This window comes from Diabrotica virgifera, chromosome 4, assembly GCF_917563875.1.
Source record: "Diabrotica virgifera virgifera chromosome 4, PGI_DIABVI_V3a".
Classification (NCBI taxonomy): Eukaryota; Metazoa; Arthropoda; class Insecta; order Coleoptera; family Chrysomelidae; genus Diabrotica; species Diabrotica virgifera.
The window spans coordinates 88,331,046-88,345,777 of record NC_065446.1 but is presented as its reverse complement, the minus strand read 5'-3'; the positions used below and the strand labels follow the sequence as shown (position 1 = coordinate 88,345,777).

The window sequence follows — 14,732 nt, the reverse complement described above, 5'->3', positions numbered from 1 at the left end:
AGTAACACGAAAGTGGGTAGCTAACAAATCTGTGGAGTGGTGGAGGAATTCACCAGGACAAAGACGGGAGAAACAGTTTATTATAGAACATTCGCTAAAATGTACGGCAGACCTAAAAAGTTAAAGCCATAGTAGGTCTGTTAACAGGCCACTATAAGCAGAATAGGCAGTTGAAGCTGATCGGACTGGCAGACGATGGCCTATGCAGATTCTGTCACCTAAAAGAGGAAGCAGCAGAAGCCATTTTGTATCAGTGTGACAGTCTGGCAAATGTGCCTTTCTTTGCATTGGCCGAAGAAAAGCCACCAAAAAAATACTATAGGGAAGGTTTAGTCTCGAATTTATTAGATCTTTTAAAAAGGGTCAAGCTAGAGAATATAATATAGTGTTAGAGGACAACAATAATCTGAAAAGGTCACAGTAGAGAAGAATAGGCCAAAAGCCACCTCATTTAATCTATCTATGCAGGGTGAGTGGGGAGGAACGCACCGAACGTTGCAAGACTGTATAATATACGGAATACTAATTAAAAATATCTCCTATATGTTGTTATTCGATTTTCATTTGTTTCTGAGATACGTGGTGTTAAAATTTTTCTTACAAACTATTTCTTTATAGCTCTAAAACCTCTTGAGGTGTGTAAATGAAATTTGGTGGGTTTGAAGACGCAGTTTTTGCGCATTTTTTGAGATACAATTAAGAATTTTATATTCACCATTGGCGCGCGTACGGGTAATAGTCTGAAATTTTTTAAAGATAAAAATGGTACGTCACTGAAATATTTCAAATTAAAATTTTTTTTTGAATTTCTCGTTCAATTTGTGACAAAAAATCTATCTTCCCTTTTTTTCATGAGACGCTTCGTTTTCTTGCAAAAAATAAAACATCTTAACGCTTAAAAGTTTTCGACGAAGTTTCTATATGAATGTGTATTAGAAACTTATTTCGAATACTTTGTAAGCGTTCAGATATTTTATTTTTTGCATGAAATCAAAGCGAAGTTTGAACAAACGGGAAGATATATTGTTTGTCAGAAATTGAACAAGGAATTTAAAAATAATTTTTAATTTGAAATTTCTCAGTAGCGTACTATTTTTTTGTTCTTTAAAAAAATTCAGACCATTACCCGTACGCGCGCCAATGTTGAATATAAAATTCTTATTTGTGTGTCAAAAAATGCGCAATAACTATGTCTTAAAACCCACCAAATCTTATTTGCACACCTCAACTGGTTTTAGAGCAATAAATAAATCGTCAGTTTGTAAGAAAAATTTTAACACCCCGTATCTCGAAAACAAATTAATGAAAATTGAATAACAACATATGAATTATTTTTGATTATTTTTTCGTATATTATATAGTCTTAAAGTTTGGTGCGTTCCTCCCCACTCACCCTGGATCCACATTTATTAATTTCCTGGTAAATAGTGGTTGTTTACTCGAATAGGCTTATATACAATTAGGTTATATTTTTAACTTTTTGTTTTTCTAGAAATCATCATCAACAAAACGAAGTCATTATGTCCAGCGCTCCGTCGACACCTTCGAAACACATGGATACCACTCAGGAAGAAGTAGTAGAAGACTACAAGCATCAGAATTTCTGTAACGAAACAGTAGTACTTTTAGGAACGGATTCCAGTGGTTCCCTAGTTAGTAAAAGTGATGGTTCTTCCATTATTAACGGAGGGTTCTTTAATGAAACTTTGGATCTGTCACAGGTTAGTTTCTATAAATAAAGATGTGTTTTAAAATATTTCTGAACGCTATATTAAATAAATGTACAAAAATAAACAAGCATCTTCATGAGACATACAGTTTTTTGTCACAACAGATACCAATGATAGTATGTTTGACCCAACTTAACCAAAACAATTACTCAAATTTGTTGGCTGTCGACTGCATATCTATTACGTTACAATGCGCCTGTGTTCATGGATGAAACTAATAGCAATTTGAAAATGGTGTCTGTTATTTCTCAAGGTTACGTCTTCTTCTTTTCAATCTGTCCTATATTCAATCCTCTCTGCTAATATCTGATTTGTCTCTCTACTGCTATATGTTTGTGTCATTATTTAAGGCCATCGGTACATAATTCGCAAATATTTTACGGCTATCCGTACTTTTTCTGTCTTCACACGGCAAATTACGTGTGGTAAAATTCACACTGGTATGGATATGTAAACATTACTAGAATGTCATTGTACTTGACAATGTCATCATTAACTTTAAAGAGTACTTCTACTTTTAAATGTTCTTGGATAACTGTTATTTGTATAATTGCAATTTATTAATTCATTTAATAAATGTGATAATTTTTTCACTATGTATTCAGTGATTGTAATAACTTATTTGTACAACAAAAACTAATAATCAATCGAGAAAAGAGGAAAAGTGTTAAAGTGATTTTTTGATAATATATTGTTACTATGGAACGCTTACAATTTTGAACATCTTTAACAACAAAATACTTGGATCACAGAATATATTCTGATGTATTCTCTGCTTGGATCTTCCATAAATAATAAACAATAAATAACTTTTTATTAAGTTCACGTCTTAAATCAATTATTTATCAAATACACTAAATCACATAAATACACTTATATCAATATTATTTAATCAACAACTCAAAATATTCCCGATGCCATGTCAAATATTTAAAACTGTCACTGTCTTGTCATCATATTCTATTTGAGTCAGTGCGTTGTATGACAAAGATAGCGAATGTTCGATTTGGAAAATATCACCACGGAAATGGTTTCCATTTTTATTGAATCCTGAAAAAACTAATAAATACTTTTAAAAAATTTAAACGCAGAATGAAAGACTACAATATCTACCACGTTTTCTGTCATTTCTTTTTCTTCTTCTCATAGCACTATATCCCGGGATCGGTCTTGGCTCACTACACCACTTGCTTCCATCTCAAATGGTCGTCCATGAAATTCGAGTTAATAACTGACCATATTTTATCTATCCACCGCATTCGTGGACATCCTAATGACCTTCTTCCTGTCAGGGCTTCTTCCCAGATTAACTTGACAAGGCGGTTATTAGAAATGGACATTGCCAGCTTAGACGTTGAGATTTAATTTCTTGGACCACGTTGATAGTCTTATATTATATATCTGTTTAACCTCGACATTTTTTCTCTTAACATTTGTTCTCCTTCCGTATTGGTTAGTATTCGGAACATGATAGAGGCCAAAGATCCTCCTTAATTCCTGAAGATTTTTCTCTCAAGATATCTGAGTTTTCTTTCCATTGCTTTTGTCAGCGTCCACGTCTCACACCCATACATGAGCACCGATCTAATCACTGTTTTATATATCCTGTTTTTTATGTCCTTGTTAGGCTCTTAGAAATAGTATTATTGTAAAGGTTATACGTATGTTCCGTGGTGGTTGGGTTGTGTGTGTGATAACATTATTGCCCACGGAAACAATTAAATGAAATTAAAATAAATGTAAAAACAACAAACTGTATGTCAACAATACATATATTTATTTCAATCGGTAAAAAGTACGTGAAAATGTCTCGAAAGAGGGTTTGTTATTTTAGCGAGGGTGTGACCGCACGGGGTGCCCGCTGTGACTCTACTGAACTAGACCACAAACACTAATATATCATTATGTGGTTCTACCATATGGCCAGACAGGCGACAATTTATTAGATCTGGTGTTTTAAAAACTGCAAAGGCATTTTACCTGAATAGGGATATATTTCGTTTCTTAAAACTAAAAACACCCTTTTTTGCATATGGTTTGTATATTAGGAACGAAACACATGTGAATATTAAATGACCCATATTATTTCGTTTAGAAAGGAAAGTTAATATTTAAAATTAGCAATTAAAAAATAGTAAAATAGTAATTGAAGCGTGTTGCCACACATACATCTGTTTGTTGCGTGAATTCTCCCTTTTATCTCTTCTGTGATATCGTTATCTGCATTGATTGTCGCTCCCAGATATTTGAAATGATCCAATCTTTCAAAGTTAGTTGGGTCTATTGCTACTGTAATAAGTAGTGTGATGTTACTGCCTTCTAGGTCGTAATTAATTAAAACTCTCTTCTTAGTTCAAATACATTATATTATTTACTTTTAACTCCGTCTACGATTAACCATAACAATGGGTTTACATATCACAGTAATGACCTACCGTCACATTGCTCAATTACTAACTACTATAAATAATTATAACGATAACGATGATCCGTATCATCGGGCGTTCACTTATATACATGATGAACTCTCGCGACCTCACGCTCGGCCTTGGTCAAGGGCGAACGATGAATGATATATGTTTTTCTTTGAATAACACATCTTTTGTACAGGGTGATATTATAATACCACACCTCCCCGTTTTGTTAAAATTACATATTTTTAAGATGTGATGCTCCTCTTTCCCTTTTACAAAAATGTTTATGGTTACCTAATACTATTTTGAAAAATTAAATTTCCTAACTATGCTAACTAACTGTAACATGGTACATTTCAGATCAATCAATTTTTCCCTAAACATGTATATTCTTTTTCCTATTTTACACAAAAGTTCATATTTTCCCTATACTAAAACTGGTATTTTATAACCTATTACTAGTTCACGTACTTTCACGTCGTGTCTTTTCGTCCTTTTTTTTTCGTTCACTAATTCACTTCATCAAAACAGTGTCCACAGTGAATGAAATTGATCCTAACTTTTAAATAGTCTTTTAGTGCCTATAAGCCGTAACTAATCTAATTGTAATAAAATCTCGACTTTAATACTTCCTAAGCTAAGCTAAATATTATCTAAACTTCTATTAAATGGTATATAAAAAAAAGAATTTAACGTTACTTTACTATTTCATCTTATTATTTGAGTCTTATTTTGATTTATTTATATACGCCTTACTAACTTTAAAATATTGTACCTATAATAGAAATGTAATCTCTCTAAAACTTTTAATATGTGTCTCTAAAAAAACTTCTAATAACTCTCTTGTACCTATAATAAAGATTTAATCTCTCTAAGAACTTCACTTTTTGTGTCCCTTTGCTTACTATCTACTAACACTATTGTAAGATATTGTCTATCCTTAATTCAAACACTTCCATTTTCCGCGAAAATTTAACCTGAATTCATTATATACAAAAAATAAGTTATTTATAATTTACGTTACTTTGGAGAAAAAAAAACTTTCAGCTTTAATTCTTAGACATAATTCAATGATTAGCTACTTATTTGATATTATTCTTAATTTTGCTTCTTTTCTTGCAATTTTTATGTGTCTTCTTTCATTTTTCCCACATATTTTAATAAAAAAATTATCTTTTTTTCTCTTCTTCTTCTTGTCTGGTACTACAACTATATTTCTTCATTTTCTCCACATAATAACACTTCTACAGTGTACATAATTCATCTTCATATACATATTTCATATAACAATCATAATAATATATCATTTATCTCATATATCATTTCATATAACATCATAATCATCACTTCATATACTAGCTCCGATACCTTCGTTTTACCTTAATAAAAGAGGTTTCACTCGGATGTCTTAGTTCTCCGCCAATATTACCCCGAATTTTCGCCCTGATCTGTACGCACCATTAAGGTGGTATAGTTAACTCAAAACACGAAATAGGTATTTTATGCGGTTCAAATTCTTCTAAAAATATCACAACCTCAATTCCTTGCTTTGAGGCCGTTGTTTATTCACGAATAATCATGAATAAAATAGGTACTCTCAAAACATAGAGTGGGTCTCTAATAAGCTTTCAAGCTTCTATAAATCACTTAGTACCTTCCCAATTTGACAAGAGCAGTGGGTTTCTTATTGTCTCAAGTTGTCTCATAATATTTAGCTAATACTATTGTTAGTTCTTCTTCTTATCTATATAGTCCTCCAGATTCTTTATCTCGACTCTTCAGGTCGGTTCGTTAAAAATATATCTCTTGCTTATAGCAATGTTTGTCTTAAAGCTCTTATATCAACGTATGTCATCACTAATCATTATTCATTAAAAAAAATCATTTATATATCATTAGTCACACAAAAATTATTAATTCAAGTTCATATCATAAAAAAAAAATTTAACACAAAATCGATAAAAATGTATCTAAAAGATCAATAACAAAAACAACTGCTAATAAAATTCAATAAAAATTCAAAAATAGCATATGCAAAAGTTAGATAAAAATATTCAAAATCAGTTGATATCTCAAAATTCAATAGAAATTTTTGAAAAAATTCGATATTCCATAAAATATTCAAAAATAACCGTACTAAAAATCGAAATCGGATAGATTTTTCAAATAAATTCAATAAAAATTCAAAATTCAATAAAAATTCAATAATAACATATATAATAAACTTTGATAAAAATATTCAATTCAAAAAATCACTTCATGTTTCAAAATTCATAGAAAAAAAATCGATACTTCATAAATTATTCAAAAATCAGCAAAAATAAATATTCAATGTTCAATAATAATATAAAAACGAGGGAAGCATTTTTAATAAAGATAGACATTCTTACTTACATTTTATCACTTTGTCTTTGTTCCCTGGGTTCTCTGCATCTTCGTCCTGGTCCATCTTCGCCGTCTGTGTTTCCAATTTTTGTCGCCCATTGTCAGAAGATTCTCCCAATTAATTTACAGGATCGCCATGTAATAAGTAGTGTGATGTTACTGCCTTCTAGGTCGTAATTAATTAAAACTCTCTTCTTAGTTCAAATACATTATATTATTTACTTTTAACTCCGTCTACGATTAACCATAACAATGGGTTTACATATCACAGTAATGACCTACCGTCACATTGCTCAATTACTAACTACTATAAATAATTATAACGATAACGATGATCCGTATCATCGGGCGTTCACTTATATACATGATGAACTCTCGCGACCTCACGCTCGGCCTTGGTCAAGGCCGAACGATGAATGATATATGTTTTTCTTTGAATGACACATCTTTTGTACAGGGTGATATTATAATACCACACTACATTTTGCTCTATTCTATTTCATATGTTTTGTCTGTCTGTTAATTCATATATATTTGGATTTCTCTTCATTGGCCCTTAAAGCGGTTTGTTGTCTCTATATGTCACTGTCTGTATCTCTAATTTGATGAAAGTTGATGACGGTGTTTCCAACAATGTTAATATCATCCGCGTATGCTAGTAGTAATTTTGACCCATTAATAGCAGTACTTCTGTTCTAATTTGTGCTGTTCTTGGTACTTTCTAAAGGATTTTATTAAAGGAGAGATGACAGCGCGTTTCAGCTATTTTGTTTCAGGTCATTGTTTATTTGAAAATATTCTGAGAGTTTATTACCTATTCGTACCCTGGAGCCATTTACATAATATATTTTAACGAGCTAGATAAGTTTTTTTAGAACTGTTCAGAACAGTAAGTTCTGACATTGCATGTCACATCTGAGCTCTTCTAAGGGAAAATCCATAAACTACGTCGTATAAAAGGAAGGAGGGGGCCTTTGTTTATTACGACGATATACGACAGAGGGAGGGGGTCATGAGTGCACATCGGACGTCGTTTGATATATTGAAATTTGTCGCTATTGTCTCTATAAATATAATTTTTACTAGCTTCTACCAGAAGGCAGCATTATTAAAAGTAATTACCAGATAGGTAATCACAAAAAACGTAAAACTTCGATACTAGCTGTAGAATATTAATTATATTATATAATATGCTAATATAAATGAAATTGAAAATACATGAAAACAAAAGGTTCACGAATATAATAAATATACCCTATTTTAAAATTAAAAAGAATTGTAAGTATTACTTTTATTGGATACTTTTGATTTTCTTTCATATTTCGTTTTTATCAGTCACAGCCTTAAATAATATTAATAGCACTTCTGTACAAAACAAAAAAACAATAAAACATTGTTCTTCGTGTTGAAACAAACGCTTCTATACAGAACAACGTCTGGAAGCAATAAAATATTAAACTGCTAGTTCATTTATTTACTGAATACTCTGTGTGAAACAAATATTCTAAAAGAATGAATAGAAAAGAAATATTATATCCATTTAGTTAGTAGCTACATTGTATTTATACTTGATCAAAGAAATGGCATTGAAATCAAAACCAAATAAGTGTCAAGATCTATATGATGCAGTTGAAAGATGGGTCATGAATTGCAATTGCGACGTCGGCATGAGGGGGGGCGACTGTAAATGACGCTTTACGATGGAAGGGGGGAAGGGTATTAAAAACTCGTTTATGGATGTTCCCTAATGCTATCATATGCTTGCCGGAAATCTATGAAGAGAATATGAATAGTTCTATTTAATTCCCATCCTTTTTCAAGCAGCTGCGTTAGAATAAATATCTGATTTATGGTCGATCTATTTTGTATAAACCGCTTTGGTATTCCTTTACGAATTTTTTAACAAAAAGTGTTAGCCTACTTAATAGGATGTTCGAAAAGATTTTGTACGTCGTATTAAGAGCACACAGTAGCGATCAACAGGTAGCAACAAACGCGGTCCAAGATTGCGAAAGTTCTGCGAACTTTCAAAAGTGAGGCAACAGTGCGTCGGTAATTCGACACTGACAGTGACGTTTATACTATCAAAACATAGTTATTTTCCTAACTAGTGCGGAAAGTGATACTTTCACGCACGAGACTGCCGATGACCCGAACGACGCGATAGCGAAGTTCGGGCAAGCAGTCGAGGCCGTACGTTTGGAAAAAAGTCACAAAAAATATAGTTATATCAATTTTTATTTAGAAGTGAAAATACACAAATTAATTCTTTGACAATATTGTCAAAACCAAACTTTCAATGTAATGGGTTACCACGACGACGATATTGGTTTCTATGACGACGATTCAAAACCATTGTAATTGTCTATTGCAGTGATACTCAACCTGCGCCCGCGGGCCGCATGCGGCCCTCTTGCGTTTTTTATGTGGCCCGAAGACCAACTAAAGGGCCCTGTAAACTATCAAATTATTTTGAACTTGAGTAAGATAGTTGGTGGTGGATTTAGCATAATTTATATTTGCGATATAACAGAAAAACTTAATCGTAGTTTACAAATTAAAAGTAAACATAAAATTATTTCGCAGTTGAAAAATTCAATGTTTGCTTTCGAGGACAAGCTAAAGATAAAGATAGGTACATCAAGGAAATTAATATAAAAAATCTGCTAATTTTTCGACATTGGTAAAAGCTAAACAATATGGAATATATTATTATGTATCTCCAGAAAACTATTCTACTATTTCTAATTACTTAGTTTACTTGAGTAATGAATTTCAGGAAAGATTTAATGATTTTAGAAAAACTAGGAAATGTTTTCTATTGGTGGAAATAAGTGGTGGCACTGATAAGTAGCCGCTACTACACAACTTGCGGCATTGGGATTTAATAGCGCAAAGTTGTCAGATGAACTAATTGATTTTAAAAATGATACTAAACTGGAGTCAATTTTTAAACAAAAAAGAGACGCTAATCAATATGAAGAATTCTGGAAATTAGGACCGGATAACTATAAAACTCTCAAAAGTTGGGCTTACTTGCTCCTCACGTTGTTTGCTTCATCATACCTGTGCGAATCATATTCAAAAATGAAATATGCAAAAAATGTTTAGGTACCGATCCTGACTCACTGATTCGCACATGGACGACGTTTTTATTTCATAAGCGGGCGACTTTAAAGAAAAATCGTGAAACAGGTCGATTTTTTAACGTATTATGTACCTACCTATATTATACTATCGTCATCGATCTGGGCGTGATGACGTAATCGATGATTTTTTTAAATGAGAATATAGTAGTCGTGTGCTACCTCATTTGAAAGATTATTCAATTCTCTATTTAGTAATATAAACATTTGCGTAAATATTTATACTGGGTGTCCAAAAAAAATTTTTGAATTAAATTAATTGACACAAAACGAAAAATGTATGCCATTTATTTAATTCAAAATACATTTTACTGCTGTCAGAAAACAGAAAAAATGTTTATTTGACAAATATACTTTGCTTTTCGCTTAAATTCAATGTTCAAACTGCCAAGAGGCAGGTGGGTGGAAGCTTGAACGTTGAATTTGAGCGAAAAGCAATGTTTATTTGTCAAATAAACATTTTGTCTGTTTTCTGAGAACAGTACAATATATTTTGAATCAACATCTTCATTCTACATTCCTCCGTTTAAATCAATTAATTTAATTCAAAATAAAAATTTTTGGGCACCCTGTATACTTAATTATGTTAATGTTTATATTATTGAATAGAGAATTAAATAACCTTTCAAATGAGCTAGCACACATCCCGTATTCTCATTAAAAAATCATCGATTATGTCATCACACTCAGATGGATGACGCCACTAGTATGACATATATGTCAAAAAATCATATTTTAAAAATAAAAATCGACCTATTTCAGGATTTTTCCTTCAATTCGCCGGTTTACGAAATAACAAATTTATTCCTAATTTGCACCATACTCTTAATATTACTTCACCTATTAGATTGCGGCCCGCAAGCTGTGGCAATAGCTACTATGTGGCCCAGGGGAAAAAAAGGTTGAGTATCTCTGGTCTATTGTATGTCAAAATAATTTTATTTCATCGAATTATTGCGCTAATTTCATTAAAACATGAACACAATAAGATAAATTTGAAATAAATTAGTAAATAATATCTAAATATTAGGTTATTGTATGTATTATAATATAGTATAATCCATATTACAAGGTATTTTACTTTTCCGCACTGCGTGCGGGAAAATTTACTTTCACGCACGCCGTGCGGGAAAGTGCAACTTTCGGAAATGAAATGCGTGCGTGAAAGTGGCTCTTTTAGCACGGCTGTAGAAAAATAATTTTTATACACATAGGCGCGAAATGTTGCCAAGTCAGTGACGTTCGAATTCTTGTTATAAAAAAATCTATTTTTAGTAGTTCCAATGTGACACAAAATCTAGGCACGGTATAAAAAAGTTTATTTGAAGAAAGTGTATTTTTTGTCTTTCTTAATGACAGTACAGGCTCCTTTTGTTAATATTTTATTTAGTTATAGAGTAATTTCCACATACTAACATATTTCTGAAATTGGGCTCTGTACCGCCATTCTTTATTATATTACGAATATGTGTGCCAAATATCTCGACAAAATATTCAAAATTAGAGCCGCAATCTTGGAACGCGTTTGTTGCTACCTGTTGATCGCTACTGTTTGCTCTTAAGTAAGGAGATGCATCTATAATTAGAGCACAGATAAAAAATATTTACTTACGAAAATTGTCATAAAAGCAATTTAATTCTTATTAACAAATTGAAGAGTCTCAGATGCAGAATCCACCAATTTAATAAAAACTAAAATGGTACATAGTAATTTAAACCTGAGACTTTTCGCGTTGAAAGTTCTTACTGGTACATCCTGTCTTAGTAATTGAAAAAGTCGCAAATTAAGGATGTACCAGTAAGAACTTTCAACGCGAAAAGTCTCAGGTTTAAATTACTATGTACCATTTTAGCTTTTATTAAATTGGTGGATTCTGCATCTGAGACTCTTCAATTTGTTATGAGATATCGCTGTATCGCGTCTAATGGGAAGTTTGAATTATTTTTCAGATTCCCTTTAAAATGATAGTGGAGCTATTTTTCGATTCAGAGGTGTGCACACTAATAAAAGCTACTGAAGACGCCTGAAATGGTAGAAACAGCCTGTCTAGCTGGTGTGCAACCCTCTGAATCGAAAACAAGCAAAACTATCATTTATTATTTTAATTCTTATTACCTACACAACTGAATTTTTTCTTTATTTATATTTGTATTTATAATTGTGTCTGTAATAATTATCTATTTATTTGTCTCGTAAATAATAGTGGTATTACAAGAAGAAAAACAGTTGTGTGCTTAATAATCTTCTAATAGATTTGAAAAGTATTTGAAGAACCTAACATACAAACCAGTATGTTTTTCAGGAGGACATTCAAAGGACCTTATCGGCCAACATGCCATTGTGTTCAACTGAACTTAATAATCAAAATCGCACCACTGAAACGAACACCAATAATCATCAGAACAAGTCGCAGCCTCAACAGCAACAATTAACTAACGAAATTAATCCTATGGACTTTATAGATAGCTGCGACGTCGTAGTATCACCCACTCACGTTGTCGATGATGACGTATTTGTTAACTTGGATGCATTCGATATGCTTGGGGAGTTTCCCGATTTGGAGAGCTTAGATTCTGGTAATGCCGGACTCCTAGGTAAGTGATAATGTGTTTTATGTACCATAAATAGGGTGATTGTTAATGTAGTAATGATAGAATCATAGATCCAGTTCAATCCGATTGAATATACACTCACCGGCACAAAATTCCACCACCAAAATTTTTTGATTAAGTTTGACAATTTATAACTTTGAAGAGAAGATGCGATAGACTACCCCAGCTAATCGAAATAATATTCGAAAATAATACTTCAATCATCCATGATAGCTATCGTTCACCCTTGCTTATAGTCCAGGGCGCATCTGTTTTGAGAAGGACGTTGAGAGGTGACTCAATTTTTTTGCAGAAATTGCTTGAAAATAACTCATATAATAATATTTGAGTTATCCTCCCACTCAAAATGGTCCGGAACATTGTTTAAATAATCAAAATGTCAAAATATGAAGGAAAAATTCGATTTTTTTATTGGTTTTTTGATTATAACTTTAAAACTATTCATTTCTGAGAAAAGTTGTACTGACATAAAAGTTGCGTAATTAAATTTTCTACAATATAGAATTGGTTAAAAATTTAAAAAAATAGTCACCCTTGTTGCAAAATACCAATAATTGCGAAAAAAACCATACAAAAACAAGTATTCGTATTTTACGTTTTTCAACCATTTATGCTACACTTAGGACCTTCATATTTTACCCAGAAAAACTTTATGATACAGTAAAACAACACTGTAAATTTCATTAAGATCGGTTTAATAGATTTTGCAAAATAAATTTTGCAATCCAGCTTTCGTAAAAAAAATTCATCTTTTTAAAATGTTGCAGGACTGAAAATAAAACAGATATCAAGTTTAATTTTTTTTTCCTTATAGAAGTGTACTGTACCTTTCATTTGCAATTTGCGTCAGTAAATTTTTTAAATAAACATTAATTTTTGGTCCTACGCGCAGGACAGCGGTGTTCGATTCACACAAGTTGATTGCCACCAAAATTTCTTCCAATCTTTATCTAATATATTATTTTCTTACTCTATATTTTGTTGTATTTTAATATTTCGATTCCACAAAAATCAAACTAATTTTATTATTGTTTGTGAAATATTGTTTAAACAATTGCATATATTTAAAAATAATAAACTTTTATTCTCTAAGTTCAAATATATGTACAAAGAAAGTTTTTGCTAAAAAAAGTGTTATTTCAAAGGATAGAGTATGTGTTTTTATTTTGCAATAAACAAATTTATTTATTTATTTATATCGAAATGTAATAAAAATTAATATGTATCAGTCATTATCAAAGGTCATTGGAATGCCCAATCAGAGCAAACTATCCGCTGTCCTGCGCGTAGCACCAATTATTAATGTTTATTTAAAAAAATTCCTGACGCCGTGGTAGTTAATCGATTTTAGTTTTGCAAATTATACATTTCTATGAGCAAAAAAAAATTCAACTTGCTATCTGCTTTATTTTCAGTCCTGTAACATTTTGAAAAAGTGAATTTTTTTTGCGAAAGCTGGATTGCAAAATTTATTTTGCAAAATCTATTAAACCGATCTTAATTAAATTTACAGTATTGTTTTAATGTATCATAAAGTTTTTTTGGGTGAAATATTAAGGACCTAAGTGTAGCATAAATGGTTGAAAAACGTAAAATGGTTTATGGTTTTTTCGCAATTATTGCTATTTTGCAACAAGGGTGACTATTTTTTAAATTTTTAACCAATTGTATATTGTAGGAAATTTAACTATGCAACTTTTATGTCAGTACAACTTTTCTCGGAAATGAATACTTTTAAAGTTATAATCAAAAAACGAAGAAAAATCGAATTTTTTCTTTATTTTTTGACATCTTGATTATTTAAACAATGTTCCGGACCTTTTTGAGAGGGAGGATAACTCAAATATTATTATTTGAGTTATTTTCAAGCAATTTCTGCAAAAAAATTTGAGTCACCTCTCAACGTCCAAATGTACTAATATTTTTACAGATGCGCCCTGGTCTACTAGCTCAGTCTCTTAAGGTGTGTGTTCGTCTTGTCCTAATCGTAAATATGAACTATGAAAATTCAGAATGGAAGCAAACAAAACAATATTTTAACCAAGCAAGTTTATTGTTCAATAAAGATATAATAAAAATATGACTTATTAAATGCATTAACAAATATATTCAAATTCATGCCAAAAACTAACAATTTCTGGATTATACTTGTGGCGTTTGGTATTCGATGGTAACTTCTTGATGTCTACTGTACTGCTGTAGACTTGTAGACCTGGGCAGATGTTATGGCCTCAGGCCCCTGCAGTTGGAGATGGTAGTCGTTGCAGTCTAGATGACATGGTCTTCATTGTTGTCAGCCTTAGTGTCATCGCCGACGATGGGGCTTCATGCTTGAGGCTCCCGAAGTAAGACAGGTTTGATTTCTTTCCAAAAACTAGAAGATAAAACACATATCAAACATCAAGAAGTAAAAACCAAAATGTACCTTTGCCAAATCGTATCCA

General features: G+C 31.6%; 1 protein-coding gene across 1 annotated transcript in view; it reads left to right on the top strand.

Moving 5' to 3' along the window:
• The window catches only part of LOC114326292 (calmodulin-binding transcription activator 2), a 298,703-nt gene that overhangs the window by 177,185 nt on the left and 106,786 nt on the right, over nucleotides 1-14,732 (top strand). Inside the window, exons 7-8 of the mRNA XM_028274604.2 lie at nucleotides 1,493-1,721; nucleotides 11,979-12,270. Of these exons, the coding sequence (XP_028130405.2) occupies nucleotides 1,493-1,721; nucleotides 11,979-12,270 (521 nt within the window). The remainder of the gene's footprint in view (nucleotides 1-1,492; nucleotides 1,722-11,978; nucleotides 12,271-14,732) is intronic.